The 22,604-nt window shown below is 54.6% G+C and overlaps 2 protein-coding genes across 3 annotated transcripts; both read left to right on the top strand.

Annotated features, from left to right (window-relative positions):
* Positions 1 to 4,945: 4,945 nt before the first annotated feature.
* Positions 4,946 to 8,698, top strand: HOXA10 (homeobox A10). Its single transcript, XM_019726152.2, has 2 exons — positions 4,946 to 6,491; positions 7,681 to 8,698. The coding sequence occupies exons 1-2, from the start codon at positions 5,525 to 5,527 to the stop codon at positions 7,953 to 7,955; spliced, it is 1,242 nt and encodes a 413-aa protein (XP_019581711.1). The 5' UTR covers positions 4,946 to 5,524; the 3' UTR covers positions 7,956 to 8,698.
* Positions 8,699 to 10,543: 1,845 nt separating this feature from the next.
* HOXA9 (homeobox A9) lies at positions 10,544 to 17,435 on the top strand. Of its 2 annotated transcripts, none has more exons than XM_019726153.2 (2): positions 10,544 to 14,998; positions 16,037 to 17,435. In XM_019726153.2, the coding sequence occupies exons 1-2, from the start codon at positions 14,419 to 14,421 to the stop codon at positions 16,273 to 16,275; spliced, it is 819 nt and encodes a 272-aa protein (XP_019581712.1). In that variant the 5' UTR covers positions 10,544 to 14,418; the 3' UTR covers positions 16,276 to 17,435. The 2 variants fall into 2 exon arrangements, with proteins under 2 accessions (XP_019581712.1, XP_074197014.1); XM_074340913.1 differs by having other exon boundaries at positions 10,544 to 15,189; positions 16,037 to 16,259.
* The last annotated feature ends 5,169 nt before the right edge of the window (positions 17,436 to 22,604 follow it).

Here is a 22,604-nt window from a genome sequence, read left to right as displayed (position 1 = left end):
TGGCAGTGATTTTCGGAAATGTGTCAAGGTAAGAGGCCACAAGTTTAGCAATTTCAGACTGGCTGGGGCGAGAGTGGGGAGGTGGCCGATGTCTGAGCAGGGCTGGGGAAAGTGGCTGGATTTGTGCGGTGCTGGGTGACGCTGTAGGTGCTCAGCACATCCACACTCCCCACCCCCTCCCATCGCTCCCTAAGTTTGAAAAGCAAGGGGAGGCCTAAGTGGAAAAGTTGACGATTTTAGCTCCCCGCGCAAGCTAAAAACCCAAAGCGATCTTTCGATCTTTTGATTTTGTAAAAATATTCAGAATGGGATGACCCAGGGATGGGGGCGGGTGGAATCTGAGCAAAAGGGTCCCAGCTGTGCTGGGATAGGGGATTGTGGGGGGGGGGGAAGGGGGAGTTGGCGGGACTGGAGAAAACGGAAAGTTCCTACTCAAAACAATGGGGTGGTCAGCAACCGTGGTCACCAGGGCAGGCTTATTCCCTGGGGCAGACATTGGGGTTGTCAGTGGTTTCCAACTAGGTGTATTCTCTAGGTCTATCCAGCAGCCTGGGGGAAACCTTTGTTCTGAAAAAGGCCAATTCAGAAAAGTCATTTGATTTTCAAGGCTTCCAGAGAAGTCTGTGTTGCTTATTTGGAATGTACCGCTATAAACCTGACTGGGGTTTTGCAGCGATTTCTTAGATGGAAAAAAAGTGAGATCCTTTGCATGTTTTGCAAATATGCAAAAATTGTACCGGTAAATACCTATAAGTTTCAAAAGCTGGCACTGAGGATAAACTCTGAAGGACCCATCGCTCCATCCAGGTTGTCATAAAACAAGTTTTAAAAAATAATTTCACTTAATTTTGGAGGCCAGGTTCAAATTCCCTCTTTTCCTATATTTAAATCTTTATTCCAATATGTTTTCATCGGTTTCTTAAAATGGTCATTTTTCTCCCCACAAATATACAGTGCATGGGTGAGCAGGGGGAATCTCAGAGAAAGTAGGTGATGTATGTGCGTGCATGTGTGTATAAATTTTATCTATCAAAATCATTAGTCTTCCTTGAGCACAGGCTCCCAAACTCTGCCAGAATAAGGCAACCAAGGAGTGGGTGCGCACACGGTGCTCTTTGCAGCCTGAGCCTTCCCTAAAATCCCAGAGTCTCCTCAAATTTCAAAGCCAGAGGCAGTTTATTATGGACAAAACTAAGGATATTGCAATTTAGGGTGTGTGTGAAAAGGCCCCAACACTTCCCACATCAGGAGAGAAGGACCAGTTCAGTGGTTGGATTTAGAAAAAATACTTAAAGCGGGTTGTTTAAGGATAGATTGCACCTGATTGATTCAAAGCAAACACATCAAATATCCTGGAAATGTTGACATTCTTAAAGATGATCAGGAAAAGAACGTCATTGCTTAAACATTTTTTCTAACTGCAGTTAAATGCACGAATCTGAGAAGTCCAGAATTTTTGTTAAAGCCGGATATGTGGAAGTAGCGTTTATTTTTTCCTCAGCGAGGCCGAAGCCCAACTCCGCGGCGGGTCAGATAATTCTGAACCCTGAAAGCATTGATAGTGACCTCCAGATATAAATTGTTTACTGGCTATCTCAATCTCAACTAGGTACTATACAGTACCTAGTATATTTTTTCAAAAAATTTTTTTTGGTAATAACAGTTTATTATTTCTCGTCGTTTGCAAGGGCCTTCTCCGGAGGAGGAATCGCTATCCGGTGAACTGCATCGTAATCCTCGCCAAAAGGCTTATTCCACCCGCCTGGCGTTTACTTCGGCTACACAGTTATGGGGGAGGGCGTGTTATTACCCAGGTAGAAATGGGCTATATTTACTCCTAAATAATACGTGGGCCCTGGCGGCTTTCACATAACTGCACAGGCCTGGTTGAAACAAGCAGGCACCGAGACTTTTAGGTCAAAGGCATCCTGAGGGCGAGAGGGAAATTCAGCAGCTGGGAGGGAGGACGAAAGGGACAGAGGGCAAGAAGGTAAATGGGCGAGAGGGACAGTGTGTGTCAAGAAGCCGACCCTTGCAGCAATTGAATCTCTTTTCTTAATCTCTCGGGGTGGGGCGGGAGGAACCTCGGGAAAGCCAAGGCGATCGATAAACGGAATATTCTATCGAGAAAGCTACCATCTCGGTGTTGCATTGTGGGGACTGTGGAGCCTTGGGGGCGGTCGGGGATGCTGAGAGCTCCGAGACAGGATGAGAGGGTTTAACTTGCGCTTCTGTGGGGTTGATACCTTCTTGTCCTCACCACCAGCAGCAGGCCAATCCGCCCCAGGCAAAGCCGCAGGCTCTCTCCATTCGCTCTCCGCGCAGCAAGCCCGGGTGGGGGTTGGGCGGCGGTCCTGGGCCAGAGACGGGTTCCCACACGGGTTTACACACTCTTTTTCTTTCTTTCTTTTTTTTTTTTTTAAATTAAGAAACCGTACAAATCCAACATCCCCGTTTGGTTTATTTCAAGGGGTGGGGGGTGGGGGGAAAGACGCTGGAGAAAAACATCCGGCTCTCCTCAAAGGTCGGTGAAGACCCAAGTGCCAATGCCACGGTCTGGGACTCGCAGCTGCGAGCCTTCCACCTCCGCTACTCCGCAGCCGAGGGGCCTTCTTGTAGCAGATGCAGTACCAAGCTGATTTCTGTAACTTTGTTTGGCACGTGCACGCTCTTGGATTCCATCCAGCCTAGAAGCCCATTTGGCCACCCTACAGGGCCCTAATCAGAGGGCCTGAGCTGCCTACAGCCGGGCACCAGGCTTTCTTACCAGTCAAACTGACAGGGCCACCGAATTCCCTGACAGCCCTGGAACATTCTGGAGGGCTTCTCGGCTTTGAGGGGTCTGTGATCTCCTTGAAAATGATGGGTTAAATTATCGGAATACACAGACATGCATTTTTTCACAGGTTAAGAGGCAGAACTTGGCTTTAGATTTTCCAAAGGGGCCCTAACTTCCAAAAAGGTTAAGAAAAATAGGTTTAGTTTAGATCATTGTCTTTCACTGTATTTTCCCAGCCTCCATCATCTCAAGCATGTTGTCTTATGGCCACTGGCCCTTCCCAACCTGTGGTCTGGGAAGTTGCTTTCTGTCTTTAGTCCACAGAAGCACCAAGTCCCTGGCCACTGGCCTGCTGGGGCTTATGTTCTCTTCAAGGAACCCTCTCCTATTCTTGGGACCTACTTCCCACTTGGCAGAGCTTTCCTGAGAGTCATAGACATTGCTGAGGGGCAAAGTCCCTTTCTCAGGTAGTCCTCGGCTTTGTGGCATTTCCCAGTAGCACTGCTGAGCACAACAGTCCCAGTCAATTCCACCCTCCTGGCAAGGCGAGCTGGGTAAGGACCAGGCCCACCCCGGAAGAGTCCTAGTCTGTGGTACTCTAAAGCTTTTCTGTACTTAAGTTCGTTGGCCTTGTGGGCCTGGCCAGGTTACAATTTGCCTTGGCCCTAGTGCATAAGAGTGATGTGGAGAGCAAAGGGCAGTTCCTAATCTCGTGCACAGACTCCTGACTTGATTAGGCTGCGCTGCTGCTGCTGCTGCTGCAGCCTCAAGACCCTGTCAGATTGGAGAGAACTGGCTTTCTCATAGTCTTGCCTCTTCTCTCACCCTCTCTCTTTCCTCTCCCTCTGTTCTTCTCTCCTGTCTCTCTCCCTAGTCCCCTTTTCTCCACCCCAGATGCCCGGTCCACAGAGCAGTGACCTCGGGGTGCAGAGGTGGAAGTGTCTGGAGTGCAGTGCAAGCGGTGCTGCGGCTTCCCGGGCTCCGCACTCAGAGCTGCTGCAGCTGGCAGAGACTGCAACTGCTTGCATCTCAGAACTCAGCCCCAGGGCTCAGTCGCCCGCCGGCTCTCCCATGCACAGTCTCTGGGTCCTCTCAGGCTTTGCTTCCTCCTCAGAAGCATTCATACTGGGAGGAACAAGGCCAAGTGTCTGGCAAAGCACCTGGTGTGCAAGTCTTTCCCGGCTGCAGAGGCCTGAGCGGTCTGTCTGCTTCCTGGGATCCTGGCGTGCAGCAGTTCTAGTCAAGGCCTCTGCAGGGGCTAGAGCTGGTGAGGCAGGCAGGCCTGGGGCATCCTGGGGCATCCTGGAGAGCTGTAGCCTGCAGGCCAGGGGCAAGGCCGCGACCTCCTGGGCTTCACTGGATCCGGCCGGAAAAGGTCGCATTTCCTGAGACATGTATGAGGCCCACGCTTGGGGGCTAGTGCCCTGGGCCGGCCATTTCCAGTTGACGAAGAGCGCACCCTGTCCCTACTGCCAGGGAAGGAGGAGGCCCCGGGGTCCGCTGAGCAAATAGCCTGGCCTCGGAACGTTCCTATAACTGGGCCGTGAGCCCAGCCCGGCCTGGAAGAGAACGGATTTCCTCACCGCGGGCCTCGTTAAAATGAGCACACGGCGGGAGTGAGGGCTGCCCCACAGCCACGGGTTTGGAGGGGAGGGGGAAAAAAGGGAGGGGATGGAGAGGCAGGAGTGCGGTGACACTGGTTCTTGTCATAGCCTCAGGGAGCTTATGAATGCCAAAGCTAAAGGGAGAACTGCAGAATAGTGTGGCAGGGGTGTCCGTTGGCCACCCCCCTCCAAGTTTTCCCCTCCAGGTCTTTACCTTAGGGCAAGCCAAAGACCCTGAAGATCAATGTTTCTTTCACTTTTCTGAAAGACCCTGGAGCTTGGAGCCTGCTTGGGTGATGGGGCTGTGGGGTGCCTGAAACTGGCCCTGGCCTCAGTGTAAGGGTGGGTGAGTCTTTCAGCCAAGGTTGCCAATTGCTTCTACTACCCCCACTCATGCCAACCCACCGAGGCCCACCAACAGGCAAGCATGGTGAGCACACCAGAGACAAAGATTTTAACTGGATCAACAGACTGGCAGAAGAGAGTATAGGGGGTCTGAGAGGCCCGGCATTGCATTTGGGGGAAAATTGTGTGTGGGATGCAAGAAAAATGTTGCAATTGTCAGTCCATTCCACTCTAGATTTCCGACACTCTGAGGGTCCTGGTGGCCTTAGGACCAGGTCCGCCACTTTTGGGAGACAGCTCCAGGTCTACAGCTGAATGAGAAGAGCTTGGGGGCCCTGACAGAACCACTTAATGTTTATAGTGTACCGAGGGCTAGTGGCAGATTCCGAAACAAGGATGGGGAGCATGCAAGACGGGTTGGGGTTCGCGCCATAAACACCCCACTTATTAACTGTGCGGGGCCCAGAGGCCCATCAAACAAACCCGAAAGAGGGCTCACCTCCGGGCATGGGTCGGGCGAGCCCAAGGGCCAGGTCCCCCCGCCAGCCACGTTGGGGCATCCCCCGCAGTTTCTGGCCTTTGGGCTGAGGTATCGGGTGTGCGTCTCGCGGCCCATCAATACAGATTACATATTTATATCAATCGCGGGCTCGGAGGGCGCCCTCCGAGAGCGGCCCCGCGCCTACGAAATCAAACTGGGAGTGGTCGCACGGAAACTCTAGCTCAGGATTGGCTGCGGGCGCCTGTCGCGGTGCGGGGGGATTGCTAATCGTATTCAGCATGTTTTGCACAAGAAATGTCAGCCAGAAAGGGCTATCTGCTCCCTTCGCCAAATTATCCCACAACAATGTCATGCTCCGAGAGCCCCGCCGCGAACTCTTTTTTGGTCGACTCGCTCATCAGCTCCGGCAGAGGCGAGGCTGGAGGCGGCGGCGGTGGCGCCGGGGGTGGAGGCGGCTACTACGCCCACGGCGGGGTCTACCTGCCGCCGGCCGCCGACCTGCCCTACGGGCTGCAGAGCTGCGGGATCTTCCCGGCTCTGGGAGGCAAGCGCAATGATGCGGCGTCGCCGGGCGGTGGTGGCGGCGGTGGCAACGGGGGCCTGGGTGCCGGGGCGCACGGCTACGCGCCCGCGCCGTTAGACCTGTGGCTGGACGCGCCCCGGTCGTGTCGGATGGAGCCGTCCGAGGGGCCGCCGCCACCGCCACAGCCCCAGCAGCAGCCGCCGCCTCCGCCGCAACCACCCCAGCCCCCGCCGCAGGCCACCTCGTGCTCTTTCGCGCAGAACATCAAAGAGGAGAGCTCCTACTGCCTCTACGACTCGGCGGACAAATGCCCCAAAGGCTCGGCAGCCGCTGCCGAGCTGGTCCCCTTCCCGAGGGGCCCGCCACCCGACGGCTGCGCCCTGGGCACCTCCAGCGGGGTGCCAGTGCCCGGCTACTTCCGCCTCTCCCAGGCCTACGGCACGGCCAAGGGCTATGGCAGCGGCGGCGGCGGCGCGCAGCAGCTCGGCGCCGGCCAGTTCCCCGCTCAGCCCCCCGGGCGCGGCTTCGACCCGCCACCCGTGCTCGCCTCCGGCTCGGCGGATGCAGCCCGGAAGGAGCGAGCCCTCGATTCGCCGCCGCCCCCTACGCTGGCTTGCAGTGGCGGCGGCGGGGGCTCGCAGGGCGACGAGGAGGCGCACGCGTCGTCCTCGGCCGCCGAGGAACTCTCCCCGGCCCCTTCCGAGAGCAGCAAAGCCTCGCCGGAGAAGGACTCCCTGGGTAAGCAGGGCGCGCTGAAGGGCCGCAGTCAGGCGGGCAGAAAGGCAGGCCGACCGACCCAGAGGAGGGAAGAAGCAGAGAGCCAGGAGTCCGTGCAGCAGCCGGCGGGCCTTGGCCCGAGCTGCAGGCAGGCTGACCTTGTGAACTTGCTTTTTAATATTTGGGCGTGGGGACGCAGTAAAAATTCATGTCCAGCTTAGAGCCCCACACCAAGACGTCCTCCGCGCTAGCCTCAGCTCACCCCGACTCGGCGCAAGGACACCGGCGAGCAGCCCCCTGGTATACATGCCCTTCTTCGTGGCCCGGAGCACCCTCAGCCGTGGTCTCGGCCCAGCCTGCGAGGCGCGGCCCACGCGGGGGGAGGAGGAGGGAGGGAAAGTGGCTCGCCCGCAGATAGCGCGGATGTTTGTAAGGCATCCAAAATAAGCAGCCGCCAGCACCAATAAATAAGCCCATTAACCGGCGAAGTTCGAGTTTACGATCCCCCAAGCTTTTTTCAAAGTTGCTGGAGGGGCGGGAATCCTCGTTGCGGGTAGAAGAAAAGGCAAATCCGGCCCGGACGCCGGGGCCCTGAGCTGGGAGTCAGAAAAGGGCCATTTCGCTTCCCCTGCAACTCAGAATCGCCCAGATTGCATGTATGTCCCTGGCTCCTGGAGAGATGTGAGGGCGGGCCCTTGACCCCGAATCAGCTTTTCATGCCTTGCCCAGGTCCCAACTATGTTCTTCCCCCTCTCCTCACCCGGCCTTGGGCAACGAGGGGGCTGGAGTGAGACACAGTCGTGCTGCCAAGTAAGCACCCCGGCCTTCAGCCTGGGGGTCTTCAGGAAATGCTTGTCTGCCTTGGGGGGAGAAGCAAAGAAAAAGTAAGGCGTTAAGTTCAAGATATACAGACTGCCCTCCCAGGCCGTTCATTGTGCAAGCAAATGGCAGCTTTGTGTTAAAACAGGTGTTTGGAAAAAAGTGGAGGAAAATTTAAATTGTGAGGGTAGATGTAGATTGGAGGCCCACTGGATTTTGCACATGCCTTTTGGAGGACCTGCTTTTTCTGGGCAAGCTGAAGGGAGGCATAACTGTGTGTGTGTGTGACTTAGGGCATCTCTCTTGTGGCACAGACGGCCCAAATTCACCCCTGCAGGCAGCCCACATAGCCTCTATTTAACCTTCCCCTCTTTATTCCCTTAAATGCCAGGCAATTCCAAAGGTGAAAACGCAGCCAACTGGCTCACTGCAAAGAGTGGCCGGAAGAAGCGTTGCCCCTACACGAAGCACCAGACGCTGGAGCTAGAGAAGGAATTTCTGTTCAACATGTACCTTACTCGAGAGCGGCGCCTAGAGATCAGCCGTAGCGTCCACCTCACGGACAGACAAGTTAAAATCTGGTTTCAGAACCGTAGGATGAAACTGAAGAAAATGAACCGAGAAAACCGGATTCGAGAACTCACAGCCAACTTTAATTTTTCCTGATGAAGCTCCAGGCAACGCCGTTTTTATTTTTACTTTTTGTTTTTGCGCTTCCAGAGAGCCATTCTTCTCCCTCTGTCTTCAGCCTCTGCCCAGGAACTCGCACCTGTGCGGGAGCCCCATTCCTCCCTCCCACACTAGCCATCTCGCTGGCGTTACATCTGTGCAGGGCTGGTTTGTTCTGACTTTTTGTTTCTTTGTCTGTTTGCTAGGTGCCGGTTTATTTGTTGTTTTCTGGGGTAAAAGCCATATCGCTCTAAAATTCTATATAGATAAATATTGTCCTAAGTGTCAAGTGGTGACTGGGGTGGTTTGCTGTCTCTGGATTCCACTGCTCAAGATGGCCCCTGTCGTCCCGGTGGAGCTGGTTTCCTGCGGGGGCCCCCGGGCAAACCTAGCCGGAAGCCCGAGGTCCCATTGTAGGCGCTGAGGTGTCTGGCCTGAGGTCAATGGTGCAAGGAGCTGCCACCCGGCTCGCGGGCCTGGAGTGTTGGGCTGTGTTTAATCAGGGGATACAGGCCCCTGGGTTTCTTTTTTCTTTCTTCCTTTCTTCCTTGGCAAAGAGAAGGGCTTATGGGCATGGGCATATAGGTTGGCAGAAGGGCTTGACTTTGGCTGATTGGAAAATCGAGAGAGTCAGAAAGATGAATTTTTCCTTCCTCTGTAAGATATCCCAGCTATATAAGAATAAAACAATGACCAGGACAAGGAAACTTCTCTTCCAGTTTGAGTAAGGTCTTGCATTGCGGGACTGAATTATTTCCCTCACCTCTGAATTTCTATATCCTCTGGCTGTGGATAAATAATCTAATGTCGTTTTGTGTATACATGCAGATTTAGTGGATTTTTTGTCATTAAATAATTGTTACCACTGGTAACACACGACAAGCACACCACAATTCTCCTATCTTGCGGAGGGTTTTTTCCTCACTTTTTTCTCTTCTTTTCTCTTTCCAAAATTCATGGAAGCCGAGGAGGGCTGGGGCAAGCGGAATAGACTAGAAAAGGGAGACATTGTTTGGGTTTCCTTTATACTGTGAAGTTACATGCATAAAAGGGTCAAACCTGTAGGTGCAGAAAAAGAAAAAAAACCTATAAATGCAAATCTGTATAAATGTCTATTATTATGAAAAATTGCCAATCTTGTTTTATGCAAATGCATTCTATCGTTATTATAAATGTTAGTTCTAGCTCTATTTACTTCTAATCTTAAATCAGAATAAATTAATATTGTAATGCTGCTGTGCGTGGAAAAAAGACGATGTTTATGTTCTTATAGAAGAATAAAAGCTGTGGAATGAAGCTTTTTAATTTTACCTCTTTTTTTGACTTCTTATCTTCACCTTCCACTTTATCCCGTCAACCACTTTTACAACAGGAGGACTAGCCCTCGCCCCCTGCAATTACTTTAGGCATCTATTTAAATATTACCTAGACAGTCGTAATTTGTCTGGGCCCTATAGCCCTGGTGCCGTAAGGTTTGTCGGCTTTTGTTCAGTTTTATGACTTGCTAGTATATCTGGATTGTGGCTGTCTTGGACCGGTGGTTTCAGTTGAGAGGGGAGCTGCATAGACAGAGGAAGCCGAACAGGATTTCTTTCGGGAGCCCCAGGGAGGCTCACAGACGCTGGTTATTTTGTGGGTCCCCTGGTCCTAGATGACCCCATCCTAGGAATCCCGGGAGCAGGCCGGGCCCACAGCACGTCACTAGCGTCCGCGGCAGCGGTTAGGTAGACAGCGGCCGGGCTGCCTGAGCCCCCCCTCCCCCAGCACAACCTCCCCCACCTGGTCGCCCTCCGCTGGGCCACGCGTTTCCTGCTCGCGGGAGGTGGGGGGGGCGGCATGGGGGAGGGGGCGCGGGAGCGCGCGCCCCGGCTGGCTGCCTGGCGGGGAGGGTGAGAGGGAGAGAGCGAGCGGCGGGGAGCAAGCGCGGGAGGCCGAGACCAGACAGGGAGCCAGGCTCGGGGCTGTCCCTGGCGTTTTCGAGTCACCCATGGCTGCCGCTGCTCGGCGCCGGCGTGCTGAGCTGCAAGATTTGGGAAATGAGCACGCACACTGCTTGTTCCCTCTTCTCTCTTTCTCCTTTCGTTCTTCTCTCTCCTTTACCTTCCTTCCCTCCCTCTCCCAGGTTTACCTTACCGGGGCTGGTGGCTTCTTCCTCCGAGATGCCTTAGCGGCAGCCCGGGACACAGTAGGAGCGGCGGGCGCAGGTTGGCGAGGGGCCGGGCCGGGTGCGATCGCAGGGTTCTCCCTTGGCTGCGGCAGTGGCGGCGGTGGCGGCGGGCGAAGCAGCCCCGCGCGGGCAGCACCAGAACTGGTCGGTGATTTAGGTAGTTTCCTGTTGTTGGGATCCACCTTTCTCTCGACAGCACGACACTGCCTTCATTACTTCAGTTGAAATCGTCTCCAGGTACCTGTGCGCGCGGGGGCCGGGCCGGGCGGGGCATCCAGGCTCTGGTCGTGCGGCGCCTGCGGTGGCAACCTCGGCTTTTACCCCCGCTCAGGAGTCTCGTCCTTGTCTCCTTCTCAGCGCTTTGCCAGGCTGCTGGCCTCACCCACCCTCATTCCCACCGGGCCCCGAACAGGTAGGATCAGGTTAGCTGCTCCTAAGCGGACGCCGGGGGCGTGGTAGGAATTCTGGGCCCCGGGCCATTCAAGGTCAGGGGCGCACGCTTCCATCCGGTGCCTCCCCCGCTCCAGGCCTGTGCCTCCTCAGGGACCCCGCTATTCTCCTGCAAGGGTGCAACACCTTCGGCCCCAATCCAGGGTAGGAGATAAGGGAAGATCGCTTTGTCAGTGGAGACTCAGGCCCAACTAGAAGGGATGAGGCAGACAGGAGCTGGGATCCTGGCCTTGTCACTTACCCTTCTTGTAAGCGCTCTCTGCTCCCAGGAGTCGCCTTTGACTCTTTTCTTCCCTCCTTTTTTCCTTCCCTCCTTCCTTCTTCATTTTTCTGTTTCTTTTTTATTTTCTTTACTCCTTATTTCTTTCTCCCCCCGCTTCTTCACTTTTGTTTCGTCTTCGGTCTCTCTGTGTCCAGTTTTCTATCTCCATCTCCTCCCCTCCTCAAGTCTTCCTTCTTGAGGGACCCAGGGTTGGCTTGGGGAGAGCCTGGGGGAGGTGTCTTATTTTTTTCTACGCGCTCAAGTAGAGGTCGGAATCTGCCAAGGAAGGGCTCGTGTGGGGCGTCTCGAGGTCTGTGGATCTGGGCCTGGTGTGCCGCTGAGCAGACAAGGCCTCGGTTACGATCACGACCGGATGGCGGCGGCCTTGCGTTTCTACTCCGCGGGTCAGCAACAGCAGCCTAGGAGATTAGATTACGGGGCATTCCCGGCGTTTTTGTGTGCCCACACCGAAGGCAAGGAGGCCCTCGCCCACCTCACAAGGAAGCTGCGTTAGGCTGGGATCTGGGCTGAGACTCAGCCACGCTCGGTGGAGCCCGGTTACGCAGGGAACTCTCCAGGAAGCTTCTTCGGCTCTCTGGGTCCTGCCGTTCTCAGCTCCGGCTTTCACCGCGATCACGTAGCCCCGCTAGGGCAAAGATTGGCTGCTTGCTGGTCAGTAGCTTCTATCAGGTTCAGAGTATGTTAGATATGGCTTTTTTGTGCAGACGACTGCTCAAAAAGGAGACACTTGCAGCGCCAGCTTGTTTCAAATCATAGGGGAAAGGAGTTCTAAATTCCAGAACCATTGGAATACAAACTTGAGTCCTTGTTCCAAGTTGTAGTCCACCGTTGGAAGCCAGCGGGACCATTCTCGTTATTGCCGGGAACTGAAAACAATCTTCATCCCTCCCTGCCCCCAACACACAAACATGCGGGCCTTCAGACTCATTCCCACGGAGCAGTGCTTCCTTTCCCTGCTCGGCTTTGGGCCCAGGAACTGTTTTCATTGCTCAGCCCCTGGTCTTCTTATCTGAAAGGCAGGCACACCACGTTCTCCTCAACTCTTCTCTGCCATTTTCAGGACCTGAGTATTGGATTTCTTTTGGAAGCCAAGGTTTTAGAACTCTCAGGAGAGAAGAGGCAGTTTGTAATCACACCCATCTATTATTTCTTTATGCACACGAAAACCCTTTTACTTCCAAAATAAAAGCAGACAGAAAAGCCTGAATAGTCTCTCCCCAAACCTCTGGGCTAAAGAGGGATAATTTTTGGTTTTGTGATTTTCCCTTCTTCTAGGCACCAGTAAGGACTGCTTCACGCTCAAGGCCTGCTAATTATTTAATAACTGTCCTATTTGGAGGGCTAAGGTTATTTAAAGGAACGGTCTTTTTATTTAAAATATTACTATTAATAATTTGTGTCTTCTCTGGGTACGAGAAGTGGGACAGGCAACCAGGCGTTTCCAGCCCGTTTGCAGACAATTACAATTAGGAGCAAACGTTTCCTCTCGAATTAATTTTTCTTAATGAAAATCTCGGAGGCCCCGCGAACTGCCCAATATTTGGGACACTTTGGACTGAAGTGAGGCTGGGGATAACGCGGAGGAATTTACTGGGAAAGGAAACATATTAGGGGGAAGGGGGCTGAGGCGGCCTGGACTGGCCACGTCGGAGTTCATTGTGTCGGCCACTTCCCTCTTCCGGCGCCGGCAGACAAGGGGCAGCCGGTTGGTATCCGCGGGGCTTCTCGGCCTCGCTCTCAGGGAGAGCCTGGCATTTGAGGGTCCCAGTGCGGGATACGGATGTGTCAGGGTTGTTTTTTTTTGTTTGTTTGTTTTTTTTTGGGGGGGGGCGTTACTGCAACTGTTGGGGAGGATGGAGGCAAAAAAGGAGATGGAAGCGCCGGAGGCCGCCCGCCCGGGCCGCCAGGGAAGTGGGCTAATGAGAAACACACTCTTGCAGGCACAGTGTTCACACGTGAATTTAATTACCTGTTTTTTTTTAGGAGTCGCTGCTTTCCGTTTGGATTTGGGGTGGGTTTTTCCTTCTAATTAACAGAGGCCGAGGCCTTTTAATTTACCCCTGAAAGACTCTAAGAGGTGAGAAACACCCTCTTCAATTTGGCCAAGCTGAGGATGGGAGTAAAGTCAATGCCCCGTGCCCCTCCCCATTTTAATTTCTGGCCCTGGACTTGAACAGCGGCCGCCTCACGTTGGGCCTTGTAACTCCGCTGAGCCGCCTGGCCGCTTGGATAACCGAGGCAGACCCGCCGGGAGCAGCGGCCAGGAAGGAAGGGAGAACTCAGACTGGGCCCCGAGGCCAGCTGCTCCTGTGCGGGCCTCCCAGCTACTGGAGCCGCCAGGTCTCTTAGGCCGAATTCTCCTTCCATTGATGCTGCCTTGTTTTTTTGTTTTGTTTTGTTTTTTGTTTTGTTTTGTTTTTTGCAGGTCGGGTTTGGGGAGTGCGACGAGGCTTGCAGAGCTCAGCGTTAGGGCCTTCGAGGTCAGAGCACAGGACTGGGGCGCCTGCTGCGTCCGCGAGGGGGGTCGTGATTCCCGCTGACGCGGAGCAGGGAGCGCTGAGCGTGCGTGTGCGCTGTCGGGGCCGGACGCGCAGCACAACCAGGCCCCCCAACCCATCATTCAGGGATGGCTGGCCGCTCCCTCCCTGGCCGCTCCTCGGTGGGGCGCTCACTGGAGACGCAGCAGCGAATGTGGGAGCTCCCCAGGCACCCTGCAATCCGGTCGGGCAGATTCTCGAGGCTGTGTCCTCTGGGACGGTGGTGGCTCAGTTTGGGATGGCTAATGCGTTGAATTTGACTTTTCGCGGCCGGCCGGGAGTAAACTCACATCTCCTGGGACTGCGGGGATTATTTACAGGGAGCTCGCCAACTAAACACAACAGTCTAATTTAACCTTTCCAAATCCTCGTAAATTTTTACAGCTGGGAGCCACGACGAGGTAAACGAATCTGTTGGTCGTTCCCAACTTCCCACCAGCCTGTGTGGCTTCTGAAACAATAACTCCTTATGAAATATCATAAATATAGATTTAAATACAGTAGAGCGAGAATGCGATTTGGCTGATTTTTTATAGCTTCAATTATTGTCTAATTTTATGTGAGGGGCTACGCTGGCCGCACTCACACGCGGGACCTGCGCCTTGCTGATGGCGTGATTAATTGTGATATAAAATAGTCCGCTTAAGAAGTGTGTGTCTGGTGGTAGCGGTGGGAGGGGAGGGAGTCCAGAGGCACGGCCAGATTTGATCTTTTAATCTTCGTTGGCCACAATTAAAACAAACCCGATCGTGGAGCGCCGCGATCCCTTTGCATAAAAACATATGGCTTTTGCTATAAAAATTATGACTGCAAAACACCGGGCCATTAATAGCGTGCGGAGTGATTTACGCGTTATTGTTCTGCCAGGCGGACACGTGACGCGAGCGGCCAATAGGGGCGCGAGCGCCGGCAACTTATTAGGTGACTGTACTTCCCCCCCTGGTGCCACCAAGTTGTTACATGAAATCTGCAGTTTCATAATTTCCGCGGGTCGGGCCGGCCGGCCGGGCGCGGGACACTGCGATGGCCACCACCGGGGCCCTGGGCAACTACTACGTGGACTCGTTCCTGCTGGGCGCCGACGCCGCGGACGAGCTGGGGGCGGGCCGCTACGCTCCGGGGGCCCTGGGTCAGCCCCCCAGGCAGGCAGCGGCGCTAACTGAGCACCCTGACTTCAGCCCCTGCAGTTTCCAGTCTAAGGCGGCGGTGTTCGGCGCCTCGTGGAACCCGGTGCACGCGGCAGGCGCCAACGCGGTGCCCGCGGCGGTGTATCACCACCATCACCACCACCCCTATGTGCACCCCCAGGCGCCTGTGGCGGCGGCGGCGCCAGACGGCAGGTACATGCGCTCCTGGCTGGAGCCCACGCCCGGCGCGCTCTCCTTCGCGGGCTTGCCCTCCAGCCGGCCTTATGGCATTAAACCTGAACCGCTGTCGGCCAGAAGGGGTGACTGTCCCACGCTAGACACTCACACTTTGTCCCTGACTGACTATGCTTGTGGTTCTCCTCCAGTTGATAGAGAAAAACAGCCCAGCGAAGGCGCCTTCCCCGAAAACAATGCTGAGAATGAGAGCAGCGGAGACAAGCCCCCCATCGATCCCAGTAAGTGTCTCCTCCCTCCAGAGCGGCCGCTGCCTCCAAGCCGGCCACCCGGATCTGCCGGCCCGCCAGCTTTCTCTCCAGCCTGTCTTGGAGCCCGCGCTGAGAGCCTCCTATGCAGGGGCCGGGAGCCAGAAGTTGCTGTTTGGGACGCCTCGGATGGGGCCTCAAGACCACAGAGCTGTGACAACCGGGTCCGCGGGGCTCAGGGGGAGGGGAGGCGGCTACGACCGAGAGAGGGGGCGGGGCAGGCGCTGCGGGCCGAGCCAAGACCAGCCACCCATCTCCCTGGCTGCCCGGAACCGGGACAGAGATACTTTGGGTTGTTCTTCGAAAGCAGCGCGGCAGAGTCTTTTGTGCGGCTAGATTGTCTGGGAGCAGCGGCAGCAACTGCAGCCGGGACGCTGGGGAAGACAGCTGATTTCCTCCACTTCTTGCCTTCAGCCAGTGGCGGCGTAAATCCTGCCCAAGATGAGGCTGCCGGCGACCCGGCCACGAGGGTCCCCATGCCAGATTATTCAAATAAACTGGAGAAGTGATCAACGGCTTTAGGGAACCTAGGAGCGCAGTGCCGGCCTGCCCCGCTCCCACGGCCTTCCAGGGAGGTTAAATAAGAAGTGGGGAGAGTAGAAGGAAAGGTGGGGAAAGGAAGACACACGGAGAAAGTTAATGAGAGGGAGAAAGGAATATTAATCTTGCTACACAAACACAGGGCAGCGTGGTTTCCCCCTGCCTGGCAAAATGATCTGTTTTCAAATTTCACTCATCACCCAAAGTGCGGAGAGTGGGAGGGGAGAGGAAAGGACAGGAGGATAGGAGAAAGGAGGGCCTCCAAGGGGAGGGGGAGCCGAGGTTTTACTGCGTGCAATTGTAAGTGACCGTCCCTGCGTCTGTCTGCGAGGGGTCCATTGTGTCTGAGGCTCTGCCGCCTTCTCTAACCAATTCAGCAGCGCCCTGCACTTTGGCGGAAGACCCCAGGAGGTTACCTAGCCCCCCGGGGGGTGTGCTTCTCCTATTAAATCCTTTTTCTCTCCCCCGCAGGCAACCCGGCTGCCAACTGGCTCCACGCGCGCTCCACAAGGAAGAAGCGCTGCCCCTATACTAAACACCAAACGCTGGAACTAGAGAAAGAGTTTCTGTTCAATATGTACCTCACCAGGGACCGCAGGTACGAGGTAGCCCGACTGCTCAACCTCACCGAAAGGCAGGTCAAGATCTGGTTCCAGAACCGCAGGATGAAAATGAAGAAAATCAACAAAGACCGAGCAAAAGATGAGTGATGCCACTGGAGTTCATTTAGAAAAAAGAGACGGAGCTAGAGAGAAAGAGACAGGACTGCCCATCCCCTTCTCCCACCCCCATCCCACCCAAGCTTCCAGCACCCCGCACAAAGCAGCTCTAAACTCCAGGCCTCACCCCCACTGGCAAACCCTTCTCAGGCTGGCTCCTTGGCCTGCCGCTTTGATGGAGGAGGTATTGTAAGCTTTCCATTTTCTGTAAGACAAAAAAGAAGACGAAGAAGAAGATGAAGAAGAAGAAGAAAAGGGGGCATTAGGGCTGATGGCTGTGTGTGCTAGCTTGTATATATTTTATAAAACCTACCTGTTCCTGACTTAAACAAACAAACAAAAAAACTACCTTTTTATAATGCACAACTGTTGACTGCGGGCTGTGTAGATGTTAGTCTGTGTAGTTAATTTAATTTTCTTTTTGTGTGGCAGAGCTATCTGCCCAGATACTTGAACACTGTGTTTTATTGTGGTAATTATGTTTTGTGACTCAAACTTCTGTGCTGGGTGAAGCGCCCGTTGTGATTGTGAAAGCTAGAATTCAATTTGAACTCAGGTTGTTTATGAGGGGGAAAACAGTTGCATAGAGTATAGCTCTGTAGTGGAGTATGTCTTCTGTATAACTAGGCTGTTAACTTTTGATTGTAAATTAGCTGTAAGGATTTCCCAGCGAAATATTTTTTTTTAAGAAAGTGTTCTCCGGATGCGTAGATTCATGGTTTTCTTCACTTTTGAAAATCAGGCATTTTAGTCTATACATGCTCTATTGACCTGTCTTGTCCATTGTATATATAAACCACATATTAAAGAAAAAACAATCAGACCAGCTTGAATATTGTTTTTGCACCAAACAGTGAGGCTATTCGGAGCTATACATATGTGCAGAAGGTTACTACCTATGGTTTACGTTTAATTTTAACTGGGGGGAAATGAATGCGTATTGTAATGGAGTTAATTTTATTGATAATAAATTATACACTATGAAACTGCCATTGGGCTACTGTAGATTTGTATTCTTGATGAATCTGGGGTTTCCACTGGGCTGAACATACACTGTATATTTTGCAATAGTTACCTCACGGCCTACTGACCAAATTGTTGTGTTGAGATGATATTTAACTTTTTGCCAAATAAAATATATTGATTCTTTTCTATTTTGTTCTGGGTCAGCTCGTTGCACCTTCTTCTCCTGGGGCAGGGGAGCCTGCGTAGTCTCTGGGTGGGGGCCGGGTAGAGACGGAAGAGGACAGAATCTTGATTTTGCTCTGGCGGGCTTCGGGGAGCTGGAACCTACCACAGCCAGCCGCAGGCGGGCCTCAGCGCTCCCCACCAGGCCGGCTGCTTGGCGCGAGCAGCAGAGGAAGGCTGGGGAACACCGGGCAGCGAGGCTAGGCTCCCCGCTTTGTGTTCATTTGTGGGACAGCCGGGAGGCCTCTGAGGAGCTGGGCTGGAGTCTCGGGGATCGCTAGCCAGTAGCATAGCAATGAAAGGCCCCTCTTTCATCTTGGCGCCCCAAGAAATTTCCCAAACCCGAGTCCAAGGAGACTGCTAGGCCTTCTCTGGCAGTGGTGTGGAGGGGGCAGATGGGGGGACAGTGGACCGACATTTGAGGGCATGACTCCTAAGGTGTCTCCGAGGAGGGAAACAGGAGTCTGAGCGCCCCAACGTGGATGCCGGGACTGACATTTTGGGGCTCTCAGGAGACTGAAGATCTGCGCCTCCCGCAATCCCACGTCCTGGCTGGCCCGGGAGATTCTGGGCCCTGCTTTGCACGCCCCTCCCTGAGCACAAGTCCTGGCAGAGGCAGGGCCCAGGCAACTGACCAGCCCGAAGCGCCATAAAAGAAAATGAGGGCTGTTACCGTTTATGGGGTGTAAAGGGCTGCGGCGGAACGGCCACAACCTCGGAGGCCGGAGCGCCTTCAAGATGTGGCCAGAGGGTTCAGCCTCATGTCCCCCTTTTCTGTTCTCGCCCTTGTCTCCATCCCCTACCCCCTGCGACTTCTGCAAAGGTATCTGTATTGCGACGCGTAAAAGGGGAACCAGGGCGCGGAAAGGACGAGGCGTCCATTCACACCCCCACCCCCACCCCGCCGCCAGGTTGAGACGCCCTCTGTTGTTGCAGACAGAAGGAACTTCAAAGAATGAGCAGTAAGGGTGTGCCATAAAGGCCGGGTCTGCAAACTGTCTGGAATTCGGCCCTTAATGAGTTTACAACTGTCCAGCCCCAATTAAGATTTTCCACCAAAGCCCTTTCATTTGTTTGCTCTGTCTGCCGCCGATAATGCGGCGCGGAAACAGCTCTCTTTTATGGGGACTACCCTCTCGGCAGCATTGATTCCGGGCTCCACACAGGCCCCCCGTGGACAGGGCCCTCGCGGGCCTACGGCAGAGGGGCGCTGGGCCCGCGGCGGCTGCGGACGAAGTTCAGGCCGGGGCGCTGGGCCGCAGTGCCAAGGTTCGGCCAGCAGATGGCAGTATGGCTCCACGCAAGAGCCGCCCGCGCCGCCATCTCCCGCCGCCGAGACCCTGGGAAGTTCCTAAGATGTCGACTTGACGCAAGCCTTTCTGGAATGGGAGCCCCAGATTTGAGTGAACACTGGTGGTATATTTTCCGTGCTGCTCACGCCGGGATGGAAACCTCGCTGGGAAACAAAGAAGCGAAGGGGGTTCGGCTGACCTGTACCCTCCGGTCCCCTTCACCCTGCGGGACTGCCGCTCCAGGAGCGGGGACTGTCACCGTGTCCAGCCCCAGACAAGCTTCGGGGCAGAGCGACGCTTGGAGAACTCGGCTGACCCGCGGACAGACACACAAGGACTAACGCCTAAAGCCCCGGGACCTGGTGACCCCCCAGAGGGTGTGCAGAGGGATGCACACCGTGGCTAAAGGCCCTGCGGTGGCCCGGGAGACCCCCAAAGGCTGCACCCCAGTACAGGGTCCGACGAACCAGCGCCCGCCGGCAAGCCAGAACCCCAGGACTCTACCACCTTAAATATGTGACGAGAAAATTAGGCAGCTGAAAATTGGGCGGAAAGGCATTCTTGGTGACTGTCTAGTGTGGGTCTGGCGACTGAGTTGCTAGGGATGGGGACTCTTTGGGGACAGACCAAGAACTGCTTTGGTTATTCTAAAATAAATGTGATATTTAAAATAATTGTAACATCCTAGCTCCAGGATAGGAGGTCACATCGTGAAAGCTGCTGCTGCTTTCTCTTGCCGCGGAATTTCCTCGGCAGTGGAGGTACTGAGGTTACTCTGGTGTCACCAGCTCAGGAGGCTAGAAGGAGGGAAGGGACCCTACTCCAGGCACAGTCTATGCCCGACCCTGGACGGGGAACACGCCTCGAGTGAGGGTGTGAGGATCAGCCTCAGATGCAGAATGGTTTCAGAGGGAAAACGCAAAAGCAAACAGAACCCTTCGAAGCACCCCGGAGCCCTGTGAACACTCCACGCGGTGCATTTATTTGGGTTGTAATAGTCTCTGCCAAGCCCACAAAATGTTTACAACCTGCATCTCCGCGCTGTACACGCCATAAAACTGGGGACTGGATTTAGGCTGACATCTCCTCGAGTGTTTCTTCTTTCTCTCTCTCTCTCTCTCTCTCTCTCTCTCTCTCTCTCTCTCTCTCTCTCTCTTCCTCACTCCCTCCCTCCTTCCCTCCCTCCCTCCCTCCCTCTCTCCATCTCCCTCTCTCCCCTTTTTCTGTTTATGTACACACGCTAGTATTACAGACACACGCATTCATTATATTTCCTTACATAATACATAGTATTTCACAGCATCTGATTGTAAGAAGGGTTTTTATAGCTTCCTGAGAGCCGTCCGTGGCCATGTATTCAAGCGGCAGATAGAAAGCTCGGTTTATGTAACTACAAATAAATGGCAAAGGAGCAGTTCGGTGGTCACCGCTTCTCCTCCCAGGTCGCGGAGGCCCCAGGTAGGTTGCAGGCCGGCGGGGATTTCAGAGGCCTCATGGACCGCCAGGCGGGGCCTCTCTTGCCCTTGGCCCGCCAACGGCTGGGAGGCGGTTCTCCCTGCACCGCAGCCTAGGACCGGCTTCCCTGTACTCCTCCCAGAGAAGACCCCGCGCCAGCCGGAGCGCCTTTACATTCGTCAGGGATGGATTTGTCCCGCGCCGCGACCGGGGACCGTTCACTGGATGGAGAACCGATGCGCAGGTCGCGCAAGGGGCGCGGGTGAAACGTTTAGAGAAGCACATCGCCAGCCCCCGACTCCCAGCAGGCTCCGTCCGCTGCGCGAAAGCTGGGTCTACATTCTTAGATGCCTTGAAATGTTGAGGACTAGTTGGTACCAAGAAGCAGGGGAAACACATTTCTGCTTAGTAGGTAGGAACTCAGCCCCAAGGGGAGCCGTGGACAATGTCTTTATCTAAAGACAGCCAAGCAGATGAGAACCCCGCCTACACGTGCCTGTTCCAGGCCAAGCGTCAACGAATGTTTCTGTGAATATTATCACATATAATCTAGTGCATGTGTGTCTTTTCAGCCAAATAAATAGGGAAGCAATGGCTCATGAACACGAGGCGAAAGAGGCCTTATTGAAAGCCTGACTTTGGCCTTTTCGTTTTAAAACCCTGCCACAGAAGGCATGCGGGGAGAGAGAAGCCTAGAAACGAAAGCGAGGTTTCGGCGCCTGTGGGACTCGGACCAGTTGGCTGACTTGGGCCCGGAGAGGCCGAGGCCTTGCAGGCAGTACATGGATCCTCCTTGGCCCAGGTGCAGGGTCAGCGCGCGTCCTGTCAGGACAGCTCCGACCTGCGCGAGGCAAAACCGGGCAGAGATGAGCCTGTGGCGCCGGCTCTCAGCACTCTTGGACGAGACTGTGTTCCTGCCTGTGCTTCCCCCAACCACTCCCCACTCGGTCTGTCAGGTCGCGTCACTCAGGGCAGGTTCTACTTTAAACGCCATCGTTGTCGGTTGCTCCAGCTATCCAAGTCTAGACAGACGGCGGCAACGGCGGTCCGGGGTCTTTCTCTTTGCATCTTGCTCCCTGTCACTCGAGGAACAATTTATTGGTCTAAAGCTGTCTAATTCCTCCTCTTTGATCTCTTAGCCCTCTTCTTGTTTATTTCGTCTTCTTTTAACTTTCTTAGGTTATTATTTCCTGCCAGAAAGCGATGCTATTTAGAATATTTGTTTTTTTATTCTCTTCCCGTCTTACCCCCCTCCATTCCCTAGCCAAGATCCGCTAGCATCCTGATCCGCCATAAAGGACATCCCGGATATTGCCGCCACCCCCCCACCATGGCCCCTGTGCCTCCAGGGGACACCACCCTGGCCCCACCTGCCCCGACAGCCCCCGATTCCCCATCCACGCCCTAGGGCCGTCCACTAAGCCAGAGCTGGGGGCTCCGTTGCATCCGGGTCTGATCCCTCCTGCCGCCTTTTGTGCTCCTAAGACCCCCTGAGAGGGTGCGGTGAACAGGGCGGCCTGGACCCTCTGAAAGTGATGGGAAGCGCTTTGTACAGGAGGAACCAAACTCTATAATTTAGAGGAGAATTTCCGGGGCAATTTCATTGTGAGGTCGGGTTTATGGTGTGCAATCGAGCTGAGCAGTAAAAGTCGTACTGACCTGGCAGCCGGGCTTTCTAGAGTGGCCTGGGCAGTTTATGAGGCATTTAGGGGAAAGCTTTGCCCCACCACCCTCCGGGGAGCGGTGGGCGGCAGGGGCTTTGGCTGTTCCAACCCTGCGCAGTGTTTGGAGGCTTAGGAAGGTAAGCTCCACCAGTTGGGGGCCTGGATGGGAGGCAGTGAGACCACAGTGCGCTCCACTCTCTGCGAGATTGTCTTTGGAAAGGTGAAGCCGCAAGAGCTGGGTGGCGTTTTGAGACGGGTCTCCCTATTTGTCCTTGGGGTCTCCAAAAGAAATGGAGATCTATAGTGTGCTGCAGTCCCCAGGCACCTGGGGCCTCCCTGCTCTCCCAATTGGCTCTAAAGCCAGTTTGCTCCCCTGCCCTCAGTCCCATGAGTTGCTGCAGAGGCCCAGAGGTGGTCCAAGTAAAATCTACTAGAAACCTCAGGGTGCCAGGGATACCTGGAAAGGTGCAGGGCCTGAGGTTCCTTCAAGCTGAGGAAAAGAGACTTGGTTCCCCTTCGACCAGGGAAAAGCAAGGGTTGTGGAAAGGACAAAAGAGTGTCCAGCCATTTCTCAGGCTGCCGGAGGCCAGTCAGGTGCCCAGGAGCGAAAGTGCAGAGCCTGAGGAGGCAGCGGTGTCCAGGAGGAAGGGGAATCCCACGTTAATAAATCTGTTAGCAAATGAGGCTCATTAATAGATAAATATTTCACTGCTTCCTTTAG

The sequence above is a fragment of the Rhinolophus sinicus genome, linkage group LG09, assembly GCF_036562045.2.
Source record: "Rhinolophus sinicus isolate RSC01 linkage group LG09, ASM3656204v1, whole genome shotgun sequence".
Classification (NCBI taxonomy): domain Eukaryota; kingdom Metazoa; phylum Chordata; class Mammalia; order Chiroptera; family Rhinolophidae; genus Rhinolophus; species Rhinolophus sinicus.
This window is presented reverse-complemented; position numbering and strand designations above follow the sequence as displayed.